This window comes from Thermobia domestica, chromosome 1, assembly GCF_964235325.1.
Source record: "Thermobia domestica chromosome 1, izTheDome1.hap1.1, whole genome shotgun sequence".
Classification (NCBI taxonomy): domain Eukaryota; kingdom Metazoa; phylum Arthropoda; class Insecta; order Zygentoma; family Lepismatidae; genus Thermobia; species Thermobia domestica.
The window spans coordinates 394,674,701-394,699,491 of NC_137454.1; the positions used below are offsets into that span (position 1 = coordinate 394,674,701).

The window sequence follows — 24,791 nt, forward strand, 5'->3', positions numbered from 1 at the left end:
TAGCACATTGTTTAAGGAATAAAGATGGTTATATTGAGTGAGTGACTGAGCTCAGTCAGGAACAGGCTCAGCTTGCCTTCTATATCTTGCTTTATTTCGTGGATACTATTGGCTGACTCTGAACGAAACTTGGTGGGCCTTCAACAGAGACTGTTCCATAGCTTTGACATCGGAAGCTTTTGGGTTCGGTTCATCTACTACATATGTTCTGCTTCTTAAATTTTTGGCCATAAAAAGATGGGAGTGCGTAAATCTGCAGATTTTTAATACAGATCTTAATATGGATTATTCTTGTGTTAGTAATTAAGAACACAGTACAATACTTTTTTCATTAATTTAATGTAATTTTGTGACATGGACTAATTACTCTTCTTTCTCACCTAGAAATTTTAACAGAAATACACTACAATTGTTCAAAAGCAACTGATATATTTCCTGTCATCACTACCCTTTAGGTATTTAGAAGGCCAAGTCTCAGTATTAAAGTAATGACACCTATAATTTTTGTGTGAAGTGGGAAAACTAAATAAAGAATACTGTGGAATGCGCGAATTGGCCTTGGCGAAGCCACTATAAGTTGTAGAGACAGTGGCCGAATTACAAATATTTTTCAAAGTGTGTGTAGAATGCAAGACCAACAGAAACCGAAAATAGTTCTTTGAGAATTACGGTGCGCAAAATACGGTAAATATTGTTATTAATTTAGCAGATGAAACCGTTCACGTCTTTTACCGAATCTTTTTCATTCAACCAATTGTAAAGAAATGTACACGGTATGTTGAAGAATATAGCGTATTCATTCGTAATAAGCAATTTGGACTTAGCAGCAGAAAAATTCTGAACTTCACAAAGCATGATTTATCTTTATTCCCAACTAAGAAGGGAAATGTAAAATTATTTCAGGACGATCATTATCATTATTCCTTCCAATGTTTGTTCATATTTGCAAACAATTATGAAAACAAACAAAAATTATGAGATTTTCTCTACGCAATTACTTAGCATTTAGAAAAGACTGGTTACTTAAAAATTTTGTGTTCTGAGTGAATTTTCCCGCTATTGAATACGTGTCCAAACCAATCATGACCATGAACTTTGTAAGTAGGGAAACCATCTCAAAAACACTGATTTAGTTTACTCAGTTGTACTGAAATATCCTGAGAGAAGTTCAGTTATGGAACTAGAAATAAATAATGAAACCGTTGGAAATCGTTGGAAGTGTGCTTAAACCGTTGGAAATCAGTGAGAATGAAATTAGTTACTCGTGTAAATACTATGTATTAAAACCGACCTGATTGAATTCACTTTGTACAGTATAAACTACAAACGAGTGTACATTATTTCAATACAGTAAGCTTACTAATTAATATTTCGTCTCTTAATTTAGCCTACTATCGGTAATTCATATCAGCCCAATTTTGATGTATTATTCTTTTTCTGGAACATGAAAAAATTTTGAACGAAGCGTAAGCGTTGTATATCTCGATTTATGTAGGACTGAAGACCTGTAACCGGTAAAACACAGTTAAGTTAAAATTACGGTTTCTAATCAGGGTGACCATAATTTCAAGAGGACATACACAAAGCGTATTTTAAAACAAGTTAATAATTCCAGAGTAAAACAGAATTATAAAATAAAACACTACTTATTGTTTAGTTGCAAAGTTAATAACCTAAGACACAATTGTATTAGAATAAAATTTAATTATGGTATTTCGTAGTGATAAAGAAATCTATAGTAAAATGTCGTCATTAGCTCATTAATTATTGTAAGTGATTTACTTTCGTTAATTACTCCAATCGTAGTTACTTTAAGTTCCAATTCCATTCAATAAGTTAAGTCTACTAAATAACTGTGAGAGTCACTGCGTTTATACTTCCTAAAATTGAAACAGGGGAACAAAACGCCCTTAACACTTCTAGTAGTGAGTCTGTCATTTTACTGGTCACTGTGAAGACATTAACACTGAGAACTTCTTCTATATTGGCGCGTGTACTAACTGACAAGAAGTACTGTGCTATGTTAAGGGATTTTCGTAATTGCTCATTAATAGAGCAGTATTTAAAGTTATAAAGTTGCTCTAATTTTAAAAATAAAGAATATGTTATTCTGTAAAATATGAGGCAATATTTTGTTTTCAAAACAGGCCCTTCCCGATTAATCGGGATGTATGATCACCCTACCCCTCTACATTCAAGAACCTTTACTCATGTCTCTTAATTGTAACTTGTAAAGCATCCACACATTACGTTTGTAGAATAAATGACGACACGTCTCTCCCCAAGGATGTTATAAAATAGAGGATCTGCCCATATGTATCTTCATCTTATTACCTCAGTGAAGCCAAAAAAACAACCGAGCATCGGTTCAACAACCGAGTCTGATTGGCTAATCTCATTTCCGCCATGGATGTTGGCTCAAAACATTGCGATCTTATTGACGCGGAGCGGGCAGAGTGGGAGTGGCGCAACTGTGACGATTTTGTTATGTAAGCAGATCCTCTATTTTATAACATCATTAAACAGAAAATTATCAAGTGAAGCCATTGAAAAGTGACCAACTGTATTTTAAAGCAAAATCTATTATTAAATGTAACATACGCGTTGTAATATAGTAACTAGTTATTAGTTACGTATTAGTTGGTATCTTATTTCTTATAGATAATATATATAATGAAAAAACTGCTACATAAAAGCATTGTATGCAATAAATATCCATTTTAGTTTGAGATTCACATATTATGATTTAAATATTAAAATCTCAACTTTGATACAAAACGCTATGGCATATTCTTTCCACTCTTTCATCCATGACAATAAGGATAAGACCTCAGTTCTATAAATACTCCAAACATTAATATTGTTTCATCCTTCTATGTAGCGAAACATGAAAACCAGAAAGAATTTAAAAAGAAACTCCTTTCCACAGATTGGTTATGAAAACCTGGGTATTTAGCAGGAGAACATTCTGATACATGAAAAACGTCGTCATTTCTAATAAAATTTCTGCAAATTCTCTAAAAAGAAAGAAAAAGATGTTTAAATTCGTGAGGAAAACAAAGGACACGCATAGTTTAATATTCCATCTGCCAAACGTCTTGCAATGTAGGTGATAAGTGGAGAGACAGTGGCGCCGATCTCTGCCCACAATAGATATAAGAAGCAATAAACATACTATTGTCTCCTGTGCTTTTGGATAAGTTACTTTCAATGTGTAAGTTCCTCTTCTCCCTTAAATTTGTTAATATTCAGAACATAACAACAGTAACATATTTTCTGAAAGAGCTTCTACAGAATTAAGAAGATGACGTCAGATATTCAATTGGTATCCAACATGGAGAGGTAAATTTAATATTCTGTATTATACCAGCTTTGTCTATTATAAACAATTAAATAATAAATTAATCGATGAGCAAAGCAAACTGATTTTATTGTTAAACCAATAATTTGTTATTAGTTTTAGTTTTTTTTATTAATTTTGGTTATAATGTTAACAAGTCATTAGTAAATTTAAGATTAAGAGGATTAGAATAACGTTCCTTTAAGGCGGGCATCTCCAGTAGTAGATAAGTGGTCAACTTACTAGAATAATGCATATACTATATGCAGGTTCAACACAATAGGCAGCTGGCCACCTACAGAGGCGGGCAATTTAAGAGGTTTTACTATATACACTCCAATAGTTGCTAATTGATGTTTCATTTATGACTATTTCAGCCGCCTAATGACGGTGAGTATGAAACTTCTGGAGCGCCCTCTCAACCGAAAGCATGAATATGCCTTCAACAGAATTATAGAAGACGAAGCGGACGAACAGTTTACTCTGGCTTTCGATGATGAATACTCTTCAGTCATCGAATACGTAAGTATCATGTTACAACTATTAGCAATCAAAAGTAAAGTACATGTTTACATACTAGCTTGTAAGTTTCAATTTATCAAACGAAACTGAAAACACATTCAGTATATACTTTCAATAAACCATTTTCTTTCTAGGCATGTCCAACCAATATAATCTATAACTTCCATTTTCCACTTACTATAAATTTGAGTGACAGAAGTTTCAGACATGATAATTTACAATTTAGCTTACGTATTCTCATTTGGTTATATCAAGTAAAATGAACACGAATTTTAGGAATGATCAAAAGATCTTTGCCAATAATTAGTTTTTGGATCAGGGGCCACAAACTTTTTGAACGGCCCCTAAATCGATTTTTTCCTTTTTTTTTTTTTTACGAAATAAGCACATCATACTAAGTTAAGTGATAATTTGGGTTTGGCTACACTGTATGTAGTTCTCCAGATATAAATTGGAATATATTGGATCTTTTGACCCAAATACAATAAAGGTAATTAATGTTTACATTACTAGTCATTTGCGATATCAATTCAAGCGTAAGTTGCAATATTTCAATTTCAATTACATTCTCAAGTTCCTCTTGTCAACGAATGTAATAACTATATCATGCTTATTATGATAGATATTTATGATACGACTTGGGAGATTGATACTTAAACATTCTGTAAGTATGGAGTTGTGAGTTAAATTACCTCGTTAACAAATTTTAAATACATGAAAGACAATTGCTTTGAAAAAAACAAATTGAAGCATGTAATGCTAGTATTATATAAAATTCAATTTTATTTATGTAGCGAACGTTCTTATAAGAGCAAGAACTATAACAAAAGATAGTAGCACTAATGTAACAAAGCATTATACAGAAAGATTATATTCCAACTACCACTGCATCAGATGCTTCCGCTGACAATCTATATTCATAGGATGTAAGATAAGTGAAACGTTGAACAAATCAACTTAAATTATAGGAATTTATTTCAATAGACACATTTTACACGTTTCCTGTATTTCTGAAGTAAATTTAATCACGTGAAAAAAAATAAAAATGAAATTTTTGAGTTTTACTCCCACGTTTATACCGGTTAGGCTAAAGAAGACGGTGATAATGAGAGATGAATGAAATGGTGGAATGAAGAAAGCGGGAGGAAACGGGAGAACTCCGAGAAAACCCACGCACACGGTGTTTGTCCACCACAAAGTTCACTTGGCGGGAGCAGGGTTTGAGCCCGGGATCCCATGCACCAGAGGTGAGTGCTCTACCACTGAGCCACCGCGGCTCCCAATTTAATCACGCGTTTCAGTAAACTTGCAAACCAGTACTTCTGCTACTATTCGGGACTTTTTAGCTTGAGAATTTAGTTTTTAAACTAATATATATTAAAAGACAGAAAGTATAATTACTAAATATGTGAGCTTTGATACCGTACTTAAAACTTCAAGAACACATTTTTCTGACATCATGTGATAATCACCGCAAAAATCTTGGCAACTACTTTCTTTACAAAAATGCGAACGAAGCAAGAAACTCTGAAATATGCAAATGTAAAGTTAGTACATATGTAAACTTACATATATGGAGTTGGATGAATATAGGTAATACCATCAGAATATAGCATAAGAAAAATGAGTAAACGTATCGTTCGTTTCATATGTGTTTTCTGCCTTGACTTTTGCTATAACCCACGTATTTAGCAGTCATTGGATAAAATGTCTCTTTTACTGAAAAATTCAAATTAATATTCTTTCCACGTATTCCACATACATAAAACTCATTTATACTGTAGAATTAAACTTTATATTCTTCAAATATGAATGAAACTTCTAGGTTTATTCTTAAGAATGAAAGTATTGTTACATTTCTATTATCAATCTATAAAACATATTGTGTATAGTGTATTTGGTGAAAGGTAATAATACGCTCGAGAAAATTCTAGGAGAGAAAAGTCATTTCCAGCGTACGATTCAACATTATTTGATTCACAATAAACAAGTAGTATTTTCTTTGAATTATTACAGGCATAGATATTCAATATATCCATCAAATCATGATATAATTGAACCACATTTTCCAGAAAAGATCATACGCAACGAACATAAAGTTTCACAGTTTCAAAAATCGGAATAGCTTAGAAGTGCTTGCAGATTCACCAACGAAATTAATTATGGTGATTTGTTACTACTATTTACAATATTACATAAGAAAACATTGTGTACCATTTACACAGTTTGTAGGTCTACTTACAAACAACAGAAGAAATAAGAATTGAAGCTTTCCTGGCGGCGAATATTATAGAGATATTCTCGGAATATCATCGGAATATCCCGAGAACATCTCTATAACAAAAGAAATATTTTTACAAATTGTGACTTGTCAGTTGTGACTTTTTGCGAAGAGTGGTTCAATTAAGCAATTGATATGATGTTTTCTTCTGATCTTCAAAATCTTCTGAGTAAATTCTTATAAATTCTTAGTAAAACAAAATTTCTTCCAAAATTTTTGAAAAACGATGTGTATCTAGAAATTGAATATGGATGTGTAATGTGCATTCTTTATAGTCTTTGTTTTGCTGTTATCACTGGAATATAGTGTATATTTTCACTGTTTTGCTGGAATTTCCCCAAAGATGTCACTGCTTTATAGTTTATAAAGGTATTAGGTACTTTTTCGATTAGATACGAGGAGGACAGGGAAAAATCAATTACTTCTATAGTATGTAACATTTTAATACGGTATACAACATATTCATTTCAATCATTCTGAGAAACTAGTTAAAAACTTACAAGCTAAGATTTCATGAAGTCATTTAGTTTTATTTCAATTTATATTTAAATTAAATTTTAACATTCTCATTTGTGAGATGTTCATTAATGTGTTAAAGATGGAAATATAATTTGATATTAGTCAGTAAACATCCCTTAGTCGTAATTGAACAGGGTGTAATGATGAGCTCCTTAATACTGAAAATAGAGTTTATTTCAGTACAGCAGCATCACAGAGAAGGTGATTGGCTACATCCACAGGGTTATAACTCTCTACGGGAAGAGACGAGGAGTTGGAGAACGCGCAACAGTTCTACCTTCACAGGATTGTGTTCTGTCCTTTCAGGTAAATACCGAGGCTATTACGATAAACATGTTAAATTCTATAATGGAATGAGGCTCCTAGAATCAAACTCCGCCAAATCAATTTTTCATACAAATTGACTTATACGTCCTATCCTATAGTTTTAAACATATTAAATTCAAAGAATACATTATTTCGTAGCTAAATATACCATATCCTACTGTAAAATAATGTTGAAAATGTGGCTTGGTTTCAAAATCCGCCAGATCCGAATGGAGCTAAGCCATGCTTGGTTTCAAACTCCGCCACATGCAAGGCAGCCAATGAGAGTGCCCGGCTAAGTCATGTAACTTCCCAGAGTGGTCAGCGATGTATGTACTTCACCGGCACTTGTCAGTCTCCTGCTCTGTCTGGGTGAATTGCAAACATGAATAACTTTGCTTGTGTGTTAAATTTATAACTTTCTACAATTAAAGAGAAGATTGTCAATTTGTGATCGTTACACAACTTCCTGTAATTACTTTGCGAAACTGTTATCTAAGTACTTTGGAGAAGAATGGAGGAACAATGAATCTCTTCAGTTTTATTTTCAATTGGAGAAATATCAAGTTGGAGAGATGTCTCAACCAGCTGACGAAACTGAGTCTGACTACGTAGTCGAGGAAGAAGATGATACTCTTGATGTCGTTTAGGACAGTAAGTAAGAAGCCACTCTTCCTAAGATTTAACAACATTATGTTCTCAAACCTGCGATAGTTTTAACATTGCAATTGACCATGTAATCTAATTTTGATAACACAATAAAGTATTTTTCAATTTTATACAGGGTGTCCGGAAGTGTATAGTTTTAATATGGTCGGAGATACAGAAGAAAGAAAACATTCATATTGAAGGAAAATTCAAAAAGTTTTGTTCAGCAAATCTTCATAGTTGAATAACTACCGGTGACGGCGCTAGTAGCGTCGATAAACAGAAATTACATAGGCAGTCGAAAAGGCGCAATGCGTGTGGTAGTTTGCAGAGACAAAAAGTGTTTTTCAAGTTCAATTAAACTTTCGACATGTTTACCTTAATGATCCTCCATCACGCAACAGTATCCAGGCGTGGAATGATCAAATTTTATCAACGGGGAGTATAGTGAGACAACACAGCGATGATAAATCCCGTGTGTCAGAAGAAAATGTGAAAGCAATAAGAGAGTGTTTCTCACGTAGTCCGAGGAAGTCAATTCGCGCAGCGTGCAGGCAATCGGCAATTCTAGACTCGACAGTGCGCGATGTGGTACACAAACGATTACATTTGCGCGCGTATAAGGTGCAATTGTTACAAGAAATTAAGCCCAACGACAAGTCAAAGAGAGCAGCATTTGCTACTGAAATTCTAGACAGAATTGATTATGACTATAATTTCCTATTGAGCGTTGTTTTGTTTGATGAGGCAACTCTTCACTTGTCTGGCTGTGTTAACAGACACAATGTTAGGATATGGGGATCAGAGAATCCGCATGTGTACATAGAACATTCTAGAGACAGTCCCAAATTGAATGTTTGGTGTGCTTTAACACATAATGCAATTATAGGTCTCTTCTTTTTCATAGAGCAAACATAACAGGACATGCTTCAACACTTTGCGGTTCCCCAGTTACAACATTTGCAACCTCAAGTGATATTCCAATTGGATGATGTCCGGCCACATTGGAGCCTATAAGTGAGGGAGTACCTTGATACTGAATTTCCTGGCCGTTGGATAGACCAATTAGGTGTCCTCCACGTCCTCCTGATGTTATCCCCTGGACTTCTTCCTGTGGGGGCATGTGAAAGACCTAATGCATTCTAGTGAAAAGGTGCATAACCTTGTTGAACTAACGAAAAGTATTAGAAATGATTGCTTCAGTAACACCTCAGAAGTTACAGAATACATGAAGAGAGATTGAGTTCAGGCTAAATATTGTAAGAGTTACAAATGGAGCTCACGTGGAGTTACACTGAGTTAGGATGACTTGTAATTAAGACCAAATAAACTTTTTGAGTTCTCCTTTAAAATACATGTTTTTTCTTCTGTATCTCTGACCATATTAAAACTATACACTTTTAAAAACCGCCAGTCCCATTCCGCACACCCTGTATTTTATTATTGATATCCTATAATGGCATAACTTATTTAGTTTTAAAATCCCTTTGAAGCAAAAGCATAAATTTAGTTCTGATTTTCAATACCAGCCAAATCCTGTCAGTAACATCCCCCACCCCACCCCAAATCCGTCATTCAGTATCAAAACCCGCCACATCAGAATTTCCAACAACTATTTTTCCTTGTATTTTAAATTGTTATTATCGGATTGTGTTCATATTTTGTCACTATGACACAATACAATTAACAATATGTTTGTTTAAAAAATATGTCTGTAATTTCAAAGGTTTGCTTCTGACTATTTTTGTGATTTTTCCACAAAAGTATGTAAGAGGATTTGGCGGGGTTTGATTCTAGGTGCCTCATATGTAATTTAAGAGACATAATTGTTATGTAGTTGGAAATATGAAGTAATTATTAAAAAAAAAAGAAACGCCTTCCTGTTCGACGCCTAGAGTGTTCGACACCCTCTGTGCACCTCAATGTATGCGTATCCGTCTAGTTTTGGCTGCTGTCTATTCTTCGAGAAATCTTAACCGTATAACAGAATAGGCTTTCTCATAAGTTCTAAGGTTGAATATTATTAAAGTGTGTGTAATATCATCTGGTAGAGCATTTAAAAAAAAAAGAAAAAGAAAAATGTTCCATGAATTAGAGTAAGGAAACATAAAGTGCATTGAGTAAGGGGTATAATGCTCTATGACTTTAATGCTTTTGATATTAATGCTTTTCATATTAATGCTTTTGATATTAATGCTTTTGATGCCCTTTAATGCTTTTGATATTAATATTCTGTCGTAACATTTGTGGACTAACAAGATAATTATAATTATGAACATATTAAAGTGTCAGAAAAGGTTTTTGATTTAAATTTCGTAAGAATATGATTATGAATATAAATATAAATTGTGTAAAATTACGCTCTCATATGAATAGTACACAATCCTAGTAACTTGCACTATATATTTAAGATTTTGTGTTCTAACTTTGTATCTTAAACTCTGTGAATGTATTAAGTCAGAAACAATGGTGTACACAAGAAGAGGAAGTTTCCTGATTTTAACTCTCCCCCCCCCCCTTTTTTTCCAACAATGTTCATGAGAAGATAACCATTTATCATATAAAGTTAGAAACACAAAAATCCTGGAACGATACGAACTTAAGAGCTTGAATCCCCCACAGCGACGCAACTATGCTAGTTTTCGCCCGGGGCAAGAACTCGCCTTAGCACCCCCCGCCCCCCTTAACCAACCAAACCAAAACGCTCCCCGACTACAACTGATATTAGCATCACACAGTAATTCTCCTATTCCATTTGTTCTTCAAGTGGTAAAGCTTGATTTCAAAATTGCGGTACATAGGTTAAATTTTTGTACAAGATAATACATCAAACTAATTAGTATTCGACTGCCAAATAATCTGAGAGTAGCATGCTTGATGCATTCTTATAGTCTTATCATAATAACTGCAAATCACAATGTTTTTGGAATTATATCGGAATGTGCACATGCAGTGGCGGCGATTGGAAGTTAAAAGTGGGGGGCAAGACATGATCTGAATATTTTTATATTTTCAATGTTAGTTTTCCTGGTTGTTTCTAACATTGTTTGATGACAAGTTGTATAAATAATAGGATACTATCTTTTTCACTTAAAATACCGTATATCGTATTTCTATTTTATTAAAGCAATACATAGGTACTAGCCATTTATACTCTTAAACAAGGAAAGTGTAGAAGAGATCTGAGTTCTTGCTCATGAACATCTTAAAATTCTGTTTGGAAAACTGTGTGATCAGATTATTTAATAAATTCGCAAAACAAATAAATAGAAAGGATAATATTAATCATAGTAATGAATAATGAGGATTGTTTTGCAGAAGTTATATTCAAATTGGGAATTAATGAACAACTTATACTTTTTATTCCACACATGCCATTAAATGAATGTTTTTACTCTTAGAAAATGAAATACAGTAAGTACTGCAAGCATATGCTATGACATTTAAAGAAATATACAATTGCAATATTATTTGCTTTGAATTGCAATTTAAACGCAATTCCTGTAGCTTTCTTAATTCCACGGGAAGACAAATAACCAATACGTACTCACGCAACTGCAAACATTATATGGCACCGTTTGTTTTCTATGAACAGTAATACACACAAAACCTTTACCAGGGTGTGCACATTCTGGAAAACCAATGAAAGTAAGTTAAAAGTCAGGGAAGTAAAAATGTTCCAGAGAAATGGCAGATTGGTCAGGGAAAGTCAGGGAAAAATCGATTTAGGTCCATTGTTCAGTTACTGAATTTATGGAATAGTGTTAATTTCTTTACTGTTACTGAATTACTGACACAGTAATTCAGTAACAGTAAATAAATCTAACACATCTAACTGCGTCCTGGCATTTTGCTGAAAAGAGTAGACGCTGTTCTAGAAGAATTGCATGATGCCATGAGGATATATGTGGACAAGTGGCTGAGAACGCGAAGAAACAGTATCTCCAGCTCACAGTGAAAGCTCAGACTGAAGGATTTAAGGAACACTTCAATGATTTCATAACCAAGGACGGAGATGGTATTGGACTTGATGATTTTTTTACTTACTCTTAAGAAATGACTTCGTTAACTTATGATCTGTTATGAAGCTGTGTTTTATCTTCTCTCACGGAAACGCATTTGTTGAAAGTGGTTTTTCAATAAACAAAAATCTCATTATTAAGAACTTACAAGAAGAATCTCTGGTGGCTCAACGGATCATATATGATTCTGTGATGAGAATAGGTGGATCGTCAGGATTAACAATTACAAAAGGTATGATAAATTCTGTGAGAAGTTCAATGAGATAATATCAGATGCATTTGGAAAAGAAAAGAGAAATGAATGCTGGAGAGTAGAGGACAGAGAAACGGAAGATTCAGCAACAACTAAAAGAACTGGAGGAAGAAGAGAAGAAAATTAAACTGCGGAGACAACAAGAAGGATATTCAGATCAATGAGAAGAAAATTATGCGTGAAAGGATGAAAACAAATTGCTAAATGGGTTGCATTTAACAATTGTACCAGCAAAGATATGTGTTACGTAATCTGTTTTTTTTTCTTTTATGATCAGTAAAATCATGTATGATCTGTTTATTACTATAAGCAATATTATAGTGCTGTGTAATTGGTATAATAATGTGTAAACTATAATGTGTAATTTTTTTCATACCTTAAGTACTCTGCACACTCCACACTTCCGTTTGTAACTTTACATTTTCTAATATGTAATCTATATCAGCCTAATGCATATATTTGTAAATCTTCATTCTTTTTGATTAAAGAAAATTGAAAAAAGAAATAAACAGAAGCGGAGAGAGAACAAGACCAACTATGGAGAGTGTGGAGGCTGGGGTTTCTTTCTTTTTTCTATACTTTTAAATTATTTAGTGGTCAGGGAAATCTGGAACTTTCGCCATGAAAAGTCAGGGATTTTTCTCCAAGTTCTGTGGACGCAATCTTTACATTTCCAAATGAAACTATATAAATTAAGGCGTCACTTCAAAAAGTGGGGGCAACTGCCCCCTCTTACCCCCTCCCAATCGCCGCCCGTGTGCACATTTGTAGAATTAATCAACAGTCTGTTGCTTTACAATAGAATATTTAATGACAAACAGTGAAACTGTTGTCTCGAGTATCATACTCAGACATTTTGCAAATCTCTTAAATCGATGTAAGTTAAATAAAAACACAAAAAGCTGGAACTAAAATTTAACTTTGCGGGCTCTTTTGGCTCGTAAGGTTTTTATAATGTCCTCAAAAGATTGCTTTGAAGCTAACTTATGTTCTATGTATATGATCCTAAGGTTGGTGAGTCGTTGTTGTCCTCTTAAGTTTCTGAGTATTTTTTTTATGATCTTTAGTTTGGTAAAACCTGCTTTACTTGCCTTATCGTGAAAAGAAATATTTGCCCAGTTTTGCGCCCTCACCCCATCCGGTGCTCGGGACACAAGCTCCGTTTGCCTCCCCTTAGTTATCATTGCTTTATACCTTAAACTATGTGAATATAACAATGTTGAACGCAAGAAAAGAGAAATTTCGGGGTTTTAACCCCCTCCTTGAACAATGAATTCATGAGAAAATAAACGTTCACCATATTAAAATAGGAACACAAAAATCCTGAACTTGGCTTGAATCCCTCCCCCTACCTTACGAGGAAGGTCCATAAACCGTGAGAGTTGAATTTTGATGAAAATTTGTGACAAGATTCAGTTCGAGTTGCTAAGTAACGTAGTAATAGTCACTCCATGCGCAAATGCTTCGTTGAGCTGCTACACCGACGCCATCTTGAAATCCAGTAGGCAATGTACAAGAATATCCTCTTGGCACAAAAATGAAAAAGCTTTTGACAGATCTGACTTCAGTATTGAAAACCAAGGTAGAGCATCTATATGTGGGAGTACTTCCAGTGCATGATCGCCATTTTGAAAGGCGCCATATTCAATCGCCATCAAATATGGTAAATGGCAAGGGGGTCATGTGGGGTATCAAATAGCACTGAAAGTTACTCCTGAATCCATTTCCGCAACCAAAGTTTACATATCTGTTTTCACGTCAGAGTTAAGAGCTCTCTTACCTACAGAAATATATAAAAACTGTGCGAGTTAGACTTGTGTTATGAAAGATGGTCGTGCGAGCACTTGCAGGATTTTAACTAATGCAGTAGTTAATGCAGTACAATAGCCACTATACCAATCCGATCTTGAGACTAGTAAGAGAAATCGTTAATTAAATTGAAATGCCTAGTGAAAAATGGAATAGCAGCACTGTAACAAATTATACCTATTTCAAAGTGCGCTATATATATGAGTATATGTGTGTTGCGATTATGCATAGCATTTAAATGCTGTGATATAAGTTAGGTGCAACGGTACATATGACTTTACAAGAATATGTCTTGAAGTTATTAGAAAATTAATAGAAAAATAATATAAAAATTATTAGAAAATAATATAAACTGGTGCACATAAGCAAATATTAACTCACTAAAGTTTTGCTCTTCCGTTGTGATTATGGAGATCCAAAACGAAGTGGTTAGCACACAGCATCATGGAACAGTGCAAACACTTAACAAATGCACTTTCGTCACAATCTTCATGACTACAGACACTATTTTCTACTAGTCTCCAGAACATTTGTAAATGAATCAACTATTGCTCCTGTTACGTACCGACATTTCTGCCATGCATATGCAAGCATGTCCTTTAGGACTGGCGCACAAAATTGATGATACAAAACGGAATGCATTTTCTTTATGAACATTCTGCCATATAACTTGTACACCAAACAAGTGAACACCTGCTACAATTAGTTATTTATCACAGTTTTGATATGAAAACTAGTCTTGCCCTTATTATAATATAAGCAAGTGTTTCATCATTAAAGGTGGAAAGATGCAAATATTTAATTATTTAACATTGTAGGAAAAAGCAAGAAAGAGGCTTGTTTTATGGATAGCAACTTGGTATTGAATCGTGTAATATTTATTGCCATCTGTTTTTATTAGGTGTGTATGCATTCGCTTATCACTAATAGCAGAACAGACATCAGGTGTTTCCAGGTGTATCTTTTTCTAAGAATTGGCTGTGAACTGATAATTTAAATCCACTTCATTGTTCAATACGTCAGCGATAAATCGATTATATTTAGACGAACTGGCAATAAATACATTAAAGTATTTTAACCTCGTAATAAACACGGTATATTATAAATTGTCAAGTATGAGTATTGGAAAAGAATGCAATATTCTATAACAATGATGGTCTTTGCGTAAGGTTTCAAGATAGGAGAAAAAACTTAACACACTATAATGGACCATGAAAAATTGCCTAAAATAGATTTTTGGTTTCATACAGTTGATTTTTGGCTTGATATAGGTATAACTTGTAGGATGCTGCTATTCCATTTTTCACTACAGGCATTTTAATTTAATTAACAATGTCTTTTACTAGTCGCGAGATCGGACTGGTATAGTGGCTATTGTACTGCATTAACTACTACTGCATTAGTTAAAATCCTGCAAGTGCTCGTACGACCATCTTTCATAACACAAGTCTAACTCGCACAGTTTTTATATATTTCTGTAGGTAAGAGAGCTCTTAACTCTGACGTGAAAACAGATATGTAAACTTAGGTTGCGGAAATGGATTCAGGAGTAACTTTCAGTGCTATTTGATACCCCACATGACCCCCTTGCTATTTATCATATTTGATGGCGATTGAATATGGCGCCTTTCAAAATGGCGATCATGCACTGGAAGTACTCCCACATATAGATGCTCTACCTTGGTTTTCAATACTGAAGTCAGATCTATCAAAAGCTTTTTCATTTTTGTGCCAAAAGGGTATTCTTGTACATTGCCTACTGGTTTCAAGATGGCGTCGGTGTAGCAGCTCAACGAAGCATTTGCGCATCGAATGACTATTACTACGTTACTTAGCAACTCGAACTGAGTCTTGTCACAAATTTTCATCAAAATTCAACTCTCACGGTTTATGGACCTTCCTCGTTAGTGAAATTACGTGTAGTCACTGGTTGGAAAGATCAGGCATTCAAATCAATGTTACAAATTGCATTGTTATTCACTGAAGACATTTACATACTTCTCACTGTCATAAGCTGTTTCTTCATTTGTATTTTTACTATTGGCTATGTTTGAAGATGCTTCCGTTACCTGAAAATATAAAAGTGAATGTTTAACATGTTTTTGTTACAGGTGAATGCAACAGAATATTTCAATCGTACAAGTCTGTCTTTTAGAGACCAAGTGATAATTAACACAACAAACCTCATGCTTCCCACATGGAAGGAGAAGTATCCTGTGCTGGAATCTCAGGTATTTATTAACTAAATAGCATTAAAACAAGGGAATTTCATTTAAGATATGCATATAGGTTCCTATCTATGTGATTATTAAATATGTATAATAAAACAAATGAAGTATGCTTATTATAGAATAAATAGGAAAAAATTCTGAAATAATTAAACCACATTAACATAATTACGAACTTTGCAAATAGAATAATTAGTGCAACATTAATTAATTATCCACTTTATTACTTTCGTTTGTTTAACTCAAGATTTCTCAACCTGAGGGTCGCGACTTCTAAGGGGTCGCGGAGAGTTTCATGGGGTCACGAAGATAAGCGAAAGGGATAAATATAATTAGAATCTAATGCCAGAAAATATTTTTAAATGTTATTTTAACTTTTAAGGCATATTTTTTTATTTTTATACATACTGTTCAGGACAACAAAAAATAGGTCTACTAAACATTTTCAACAGCTGTGCAGAGTTGTTTAAAAATTATTTTAAATGAAAGAGGTACGATATGAAACTAATGAGAACTGCATATTGAAATACCAGAAAAAACAAATACAACAAAACCTGCATATTGAAATACAATTAAAATTCAAAGCTAATGAGATACCTAAGCATGGTATGATTTCACTAGTGAGATAATGTCCGGTTCAATCTTCGTGACGCACATTATCAAGTCATTTAAAATACTCAATAACCTTTTTAACAACTGTCCAAGTTTTTTTTAACCAAAATTAGAAATAATTTTATTTTTTTATCACATGACCCAAAATTAAAGGAGTCAGATTCGGTATCTGTTGAGCTGAGCGAAACGAAGCTCTTATACTCGGGTTAGCCGTTTGGTTGTCCGCGAACTCCTCCTAGACCGTTTGGCCGATCTCAACCAAACTTAGCACGCTGATAGAGTATGTCATGCTGAGTGACAACATAGGTCGAAATCAAAAATCCGATGTACCATCGAGGAATAATCACCGAAAAACGCTTCCATAGACTTAACATGGGGAAAAAGTTTTCATGCAGATAAAATGGTCCCTTATCGACGTAAAAGCAACTATGTTTTAAAAAGTCACAATAAACGGATTACGTTGCTTAAGCTCGCTCAGCCCATTTCATTGCAATCAGGTATATCCATTGCATTCCTAGTAATATAAATGAACTGATCAAATTTTGTTTTAATGCATTTGCTTTTAGGGAAGTTACTGCATCCACTATATACATGAAATGGATTCTACCATTATAGAAATAGATGGATATCGTGAGATCTATGCAATAGGCATATTAAAAATCCCAGATAAGCTTATTACAAACCAAAAATTGTAAGGGGGTCGCAGGCAAGAGGATGTGATAAAATGGGGTCGTGATAGGAATAAGGTTGAGAACCACTGGTCTAACTGAATCCAAACATTAGGTCTACAGTGCATGACAGTGTCCAAGTTTTTTTTTCTATTTATACCCATAGTTGCAAAATCAAATGAACTTTAATAAACAATTTTTGTTTTCTTATGAGTAGTTTATTAGAGCATTCCCTACAACCTTTAATTTTGATTGCACACACTGTCAAAACCAGTTTCAGTAAGGTAGTACACTTACCGAGAATTTTACACCTTCAAACAGGAACTATAAATATCAGCAACAAAGCTTTGCTTCAAACGGGAAGAAGATAGTCTAGCGACAAACGACAAGGAAAATTGTAAACTTTTATATGACTATTTCAAAACGCTGTTAAACTGCGAAGAATTACCCCACCAGGAAGACGCCGGCGGATAACTGGTGGATCTCAAGCGATGAAATGGCGGACGAAATTAGATTTATAGTACCACTGATTCGACGGTGGTTCCAGGGCTGATCTTTGCACAATACACCCTACGGAACTTACTTAAACAAACATTAATGACACGAATAACAAATCTACAAAAGAAAAACCCTCCGCAGGACTGGATTCAAACTACTGACCCTATAATTAGAAACATAATACCTTTAACCACTTGGTTATTTCAAGGGTATACCTTCAATCATACGCAAATCACTAACGTTCGAACTCAACGTGCAATTTCGCACGAAGGTGTATGTTAAACAATTGAGAAACGAAAAGCGAACATGGCGGACCGAAACTTTCAAAGCAATTCGGCAAACCAAGCGGCTTCCTGTTGTTATAGAGCCTCCTCCTGGTCGGAAAAGGCTCGCAGAATCAGGCTTCAATTCGAATAGGAAGTCGAGCCACTCACCGCACCAGCGACAGGACCCAAATGCCGAAACCGATCCGAATACGCTTATACATTCGAGCGGTCCTGCCACCGTTATAGATAGAGGATCAAAAGCGCGTGTCTGCATTTGCTGATGGGGTAGATACTCAGAATCTATATCACGACAACTGGACTCAAAACCACCATCCCTGGACCATATCAAGCGCATAATCAAGAGGTTAAAAGTAGTAAAGCACCTGGCATTTGACCTCTCTGAAAGTTAGTATCGGTGATGTGAAAGAAACTTGCAACAATAAATAGCTTTCAGATCAATTGTATTCTAATTCCATCTAAATGACAGAAAATTCTACAACTGAAAAGGTAACAAGTTTGTTGGCATGTGTTTCAGCAATCCAAATTGTATAGCACTGGCTCCCTCAGGAGTTCTCAAGAATAAAAGCAACCTCTGTCTTTCCTTGAGGAGATTTGTGAAAATAAAATTTTGCGAAAAAATTAATCTTCATGACTAGGGTTTTTCTAACGCCTTCGAGCACACCAAACATATCTACAATGAAATATTTTTAGCTCCTTACAGTTAGCTGAAAAAATATCCTTAAACGTAAAATGAAAATAATAATAATAATAATAATAATATGCTTACAGTACAATTAATGTTTAATGTAAAAAAAAGATCCTACAATATATTCAACATTGTTAGGTACTCTAAGAGAAATACTGAAAGAACTCAACTCAATGTTTTTAGATTTTGGTGATGAATATCAATCCATTTTGGTGGCACCGTTCATCTTCGAAGGTGAATTGTCCCGTTGTGAACTTCCAGTTGCAAGACTACAAAACAGAAAGGAAATTAACTGAGCTGGCTGTTCCTGCAAATGTGTCGTTCACTGCTTATGAAGAAAGGGAAACCAATTTATTAAACGCAGTTTTGGAGGTTCATCCATATTGGACGTTAAGTGACAATGATATTCCCGTTTACAGAGTCGAAGTCTCAAATAAAGGAAGGCTGCTGATACAGTTCCAGGAGCTGCCAGAGGATATCCGGTTGCAGGTAGGTGTTCATGAATCTGTTCTATAGATAACTGAGAGTCGACCACGGAAGTTCATCTTTCGTAAACAGAAAAGTGAATGCTACTTTCAACAGCATGTTATGTCTTCTGTAACATTGGTGTAGGATCACCATATTTGCAAACTATTAAATCAGGGAATTTTAAACAAATTATTTTTAACTTAGTTTCTCCAGTTTTCGTTACCTCTTTCTTTAACAAATTTATCTTATATATAATATCAAACACGTACGCAGGAATGTATTTCGGGAGAAATCCAAAAGTCTTGCACGGAGAGGATGAGGATGAGATATATCAAAATTTGTAAAAATCACTCCTAAAATTAGACTACATTTACAGAAAAGTCGGGATTTCGGAGGGTCCGGACTCCCTGTTATGTCTTCGTCGTCAGTTTGTCTCGAAATTTCCGCGGCACACTTGTTCAGAATCACATGTGTACATGAATTTCTTTGTTATTTATCGTCAAAATTAGACCTATAAATATTTCATGAAAATTATCTCAGATCAAAAGTCGGGACACGAAACATTCTAGGAGAAAATCAAGATAATGCGAGCTTTGATAATCTATTCATGTTAATTGCGCTGTCTGGCTCGGCTGTTTGCAACAACTAAGAGTTTGTGGTGTTTGTTTCAGGTGGTGGCGACTCAGGATCAGAGACCGGATCTGCATACATTCTGGAGGAGCAGTGTAACCATACCCAGAACAGAACCGCAAATTGAAGATAAATATTCAATGTTAGTTGAAGGAACAGCCACTGAAAACTCCAGTTTCTTCTACGTTGGAATTTTACCTCATATAGACACACTGAAAAAGCTTCTTCCTGATGAACCTCTAATGGTAGGTGATTACTAATTACGTTCGCTCTTCTTTTATCACATTCGCTGCCAGATCCCAAGCGGTATTTCAAGTGCTCACAATAGCTCTTTTCATATTTTGTGCTAAAGAAACAAGAGCTAAGTGGAGACGGTGTAAGAAATTATGTCGACGATCCGATTTTAAGAGTGAACTACTATATGAACTAAAATGTAGTAATTTTTTTTATAATTTATTTCTTTTCTATCATATTTAATATATTTTGTTCGTGTGATCTTCATAATAGCTTCTCACTAAAAAGATTTAGTAGAAAGTGAAATGTTTTTGGTGTAAATTTTCAATATCAGATTTTTAGGTGTTCCTTTCATTATTCGATTAACGCATATTTGTTACTTCGATGCAGCTTCTGCTAAATATGAAGTAAATGTAGAAAATGCATTTATTACATTGATACTGATTGTGAAGTTATTATGAGAGACACAATAAGGTTCTATTCAGCAATTCCTCTCGATTAATACTCATTAATGCATCTCCAAGTTCATTACAATAAAGGTTAAAATACGCGTTTTATTGCATTATTTTCTATTAAAAATCAAAGTTTCTTTACCTGAGTGATCTCAGAATTATCGAAATGCCTCAGCGAATCCAGGCATAACATAAATCAAATATTTTCCACAGATCTCAATCGCCTATAGAAAGAGAAGTCTATGAATCTTACTTCATCAGGACAAAAATCCAATATTAAATTTGGACAAATGTAGCTTAGAGAAGCAATGGGAAATCTCTATTTACAATAAACAAGAAACCTATACTTTCCAAAATTCCTACAGCAATAGAATTATAGAACGCTACACAACCTTTATCTACAGGGTGGTCCGGAAGTGGGCGTACCCCCCTTTAGTTTCAACAGTATAGTGTTATTTATGGTAGAATGTCTGTACACAGTTATCTTGAAGTCTTAAGAGTCATACACAGTTACCTTGAAGTCTTAAGAGTCATAAACATCGGTATGATCACCATTCATGTCGTAACACAGTTAAATTCTTCGCCAAGTTCTCGTAGATGTTTTGCGGAGATACTCCGGAGTCACGGGGGTGAAGGCGTCTTCCACAGCTGCTCGTAATTCCTGCGTTGTGTGATATCGAGTGTTTCTTGCTTGTTGCTTTATGCAACCCCAGAGAGCATTGTCTGGTGTCACTAGATCGGGACTTCTTGGAGGCCAGACAAAGGGAGCTGGTGAAGATGGACAACCTCTCCCAATCCAGCGGCCAGGAAACGTCTGATTCAGGTAATAACTTTTACCAAGCAGAAAACAAATGAACATGGGTAGCAACATTGCCAGATAATGCCAAGCAATGTTACCAAACAAATGTGAGTAAAACCTAAAATCGTTTAAAAAAAGAAAAAAAATAATTAGAGGTACGCCCACTTCCTGACCACCCTGTAGTGCGGTGTTAATAGACATGGAAACACTGTTATTTTGATAACTAAATATGGCACCCATGTTATATTTAGTATAGATTGTTCCTATTTGGAAAGCGAACAGGCTTGTCTACTTAAATTTTGACTTTAAGTGCTGAAGAATATCGTTTCCCTGCATCAGAAGAAAAACAAACATGGAAAAAGTGGTAGTTCAAGAAATAATCTTGGAGTAATAACAGACTCATCAAAGTTAACAAGATATTGTAGGTTTATCCGACGCCACGACGCACCATTCAGGTAACCAAACTTTGATTTTTAATAGAGTTCAATACATTTACACGATTGTCTTTTGACAACGAAGCAATATCATTTTTTTTTTTTTTTTTCAGTTCCGAGAAGGAGAAGAAGTGGATTCTGTGGAAGTTCCTCCGGAGCCCACGGAGAACCCCCTGTGGTTGAATGAACCTGTTATGGGATTTGTCAAGCAAAGAACAGGAAACCCTTCTGTGAATTTCTCTGTTGCATTCTACAGTGTCACCTGTCTTTTGTGGAACAGCACCCAACGACAATGGGTGTCAGACAACTGTCAAGTAAGTTATTGTTTGTATTTGAAAGAGCTGGAGCTCTGTAGATGATGTACTTATCACCTTATTCGTTGGTTTGACAAACAAATTCCACCAATCTATATTCTAAATGTTGTAGGAAAAGTACCAAAAATAATATTTCCGGGTTGGTATAACAATAGTTGTCATAAGCCCTTTTTTTCTTCCATTTGCTATAATATATATAAAAATAAAACTGGCGTTGTAAGTCGTGTATTCACGACAAAACTCATGAACTATTAGAATTGATCTTTTCAATATAATTAACACTTGGATCGAACTGAGATTTCCCCTTTTTCACTTTTATAATGAATACTCACATGTTAAGATAATTCATCAACAAAGTGCCTATTGAATAGACGATGAAGTACTATCTAACTTCCTGGAGAGCTGGAGCATGGCTTACGTGCCGTTGGCGTGAGGGACACAGTTTCGATTCTCGGAGGATCCTGTGTGATCCGGATCCCATATTAAGTTGTAGATCCACGTCTGATAAAGAAAAGGAACGTTGAACCGCAATGAAATCAACGTGAACACCTGGAATATTAAATAACCCACACCATATAGTTGTAATGATGATTGCGGACTTCAAGACATATTCTGAAGCCTAGATCATATACAGCCTAGTTTTCTTTTTTCTTTATCTTTATATATCTAATTAAAGGAGAAATTTTTGCCCGAATAGAATTTTCCTTTAGATGATCCCAGTGAAGCGAATTAAACAAAGCTCGTAAGATATAATTTTTTGTAACAGTTCAATGTAAAACGGAACTACAAAGTATTAAATAGTTCCTTGGTTGGTTGATTTGGCGTTAACGACCCGTTCAGCACCTAAGTTATATACGATATGGATCTGCGGCTTAACGTAGAATCTAAACCACATGAGCTCCCACCTGGAATCGAACCGGGTCTCATGTGCCCAGGGTGCATACGTTTATCATATATTCACGAGAGAGCTTTAAAAAGTATTAAATAGATAACAAGTACGTGCGTGAGTGAGGAAGGCTTCCTCCGCAAAGGAAATTAGAAACTTCCTATAGTTAATATTTAGATATTCAATTGGAAATAATGTAAACTAAACTAGAAAAACTTAATAAGTAGTTAGCTCCTTGATGAACGTCCTACGCACTTTTTCATTTAATAAGTCTTGTAACAATGTGAGTTCTACGTACATTTGAGCGGGTAGTTTTATTCTTGGCTCCTTTTCTCGCTTCTGTTGCCACCCTCATTATCCCGCCGAGTTCAGGATTTCTCTCTGTGGTTTAACCTTGACAACTGAAAGTCTCTATTTTTGACTAGGAATCTAGCCGATCTCCCTACCATTAATGCTGGTAATGAGTGCACTCAAGAAATAAAAACAAACACGTTTTCCAAAGTCTATGATGGATGGTTTTGTTTACATGTTGATGTGATAGATAAAAAGTAAAATTTAAACGGTGTTGTCTTCCTTCCTTCTCCCATTTTCAGCTCCCGACAATACACTAACTTAAAAGTGAGATTTTCCTTCGTTGTACTTACATAGCAGTTCCCTGATTCGCCGCATCGTAATAATTACATCAGAAGTCGATGATGCTTTCGTTTCCAGCTCGTAATAGGGAGCGCAATAAACACACAGCAAACGAAAAGAATCAACAATAGAAGGCGGAAAGTACAAAGCTGACTGGTACTTACCCTGTATCCCTACTTTGTTGTGAGCGTTTTATTTCTCAAGCTGAGGACAACAAATCCTGATTGAAGCATTGTTAATTCAATCGTAGGATATAATATGCATATTTCTTCAGTTTTTTTTTTTTTTTTTTTTTTTTTTTTTTTTTTTTTTTTTTTCATATTAAGAAGAGCATGCCTCAGTACTTAACCCGTGTTTCAGTTCTGCAAAGACGGAATGAATCCGCCTGCCTCCTCGTTATCTCAGAAGTTGCAGTCTTGCATAGCAATCGATGATGAATTTACCACCGATGGCAAAGGTATTTTTGTCAAGTGTGTGATAAAAAGAAGTTGGGTGCGCTATGAAGTCTCAGTGAGAGCAGTATATTTGCATTTCACTTTATGTAAAAAAAAAAAAAAAAAAAAAAAAAAAAAATCATGAAGCGAAAAGAAGCAAGTTCTACTGACCCACATGCAAGAGGATTATTCATTCAGTGTGTTTACAAGGAAAAGTGCAAAGCAATAATTGCATCAAACATCCCTTGAAACAAAATTGAAGTACCGAAGTTCCGGGATTTCCTTTAAAAATATTGTACCCATAAAGTTGCAGACAATTCAACCCTTCGAAAGGGATATCTTCCAATTTTCTACAAAGAGCAGAAATAGACAGATTCTATGTATGGATTACCGTCGACAAGATAGCTGATGCTTTGGGACGCTATGTGGCTAATTTCATAGTATAAAGCTAACTGTTGATTCTCCATCTACACCACATCTCATTGCAGGCAAAGTCCTGGAGCGTACAACTCATTCCATCATAGCATGATTTGTGAATGATAATCATAATGTGTTCTTCCGGGTAACGTACAAGAAGAAAGTTGTTATGTGCACAGAAAGTGCATCGGCGCATGTTCTCCAACGTGTTGCTGAGGAGGTGAGAACTGTCACTCTAGCAATTTATTTCTTCCACGTAAAAGGTGTTTTTGAAGACACCACAAGGGTGCAAGATTACAAGGAACAATTGCCAGACTTACAAGTTCCTCCGTAACCTATTATTACTAGATGAAGCACTTGGATATGGGCAAGTCAGTTTACAACAAACATTTTGAAGAAGACAAAATGTGTA

At 34.9% G+C, this 24,791-nt stretch overlaps 1 protein-coding gene across 1 annotated transcript in view; it reads left to right on the top strand.

The window, feature by feature from the left end:
- Positions 1–24,791, top strand: part of LOC145665344 (polycystin family receptor for egg jelly-like) — a 177,175-nt gene that overhangs the window by 91,208 nt on the left and 61,176 nt on the right. Inside the window, exons 17-22 of the mRNA XM_081732644.1 lie at positions 3,718–3,862; positions 6,843–6,968; positions 15,812–15,931; positions 18,862–19,167; positions 19,818–20,021; positions 21,809–22,009. Of these exons, the coding sequence (XP_081588770.1) occupies positions 3,718–3,862; positions 6,843–6,968; positions 15,812–15,931; positions 18,862–19,167; positions 19,818–20,021; positions 21,809–22,009 (1,102 nt within the window). The remainder of the gene's footprint in view (positions 1–3,717; positions 3,863–6,842; positions 6,969–15,811; positions 15,932–18,861; positions 19,168–19,817; positions 20,022–21,808; positions 22,010–24,791) is intronic.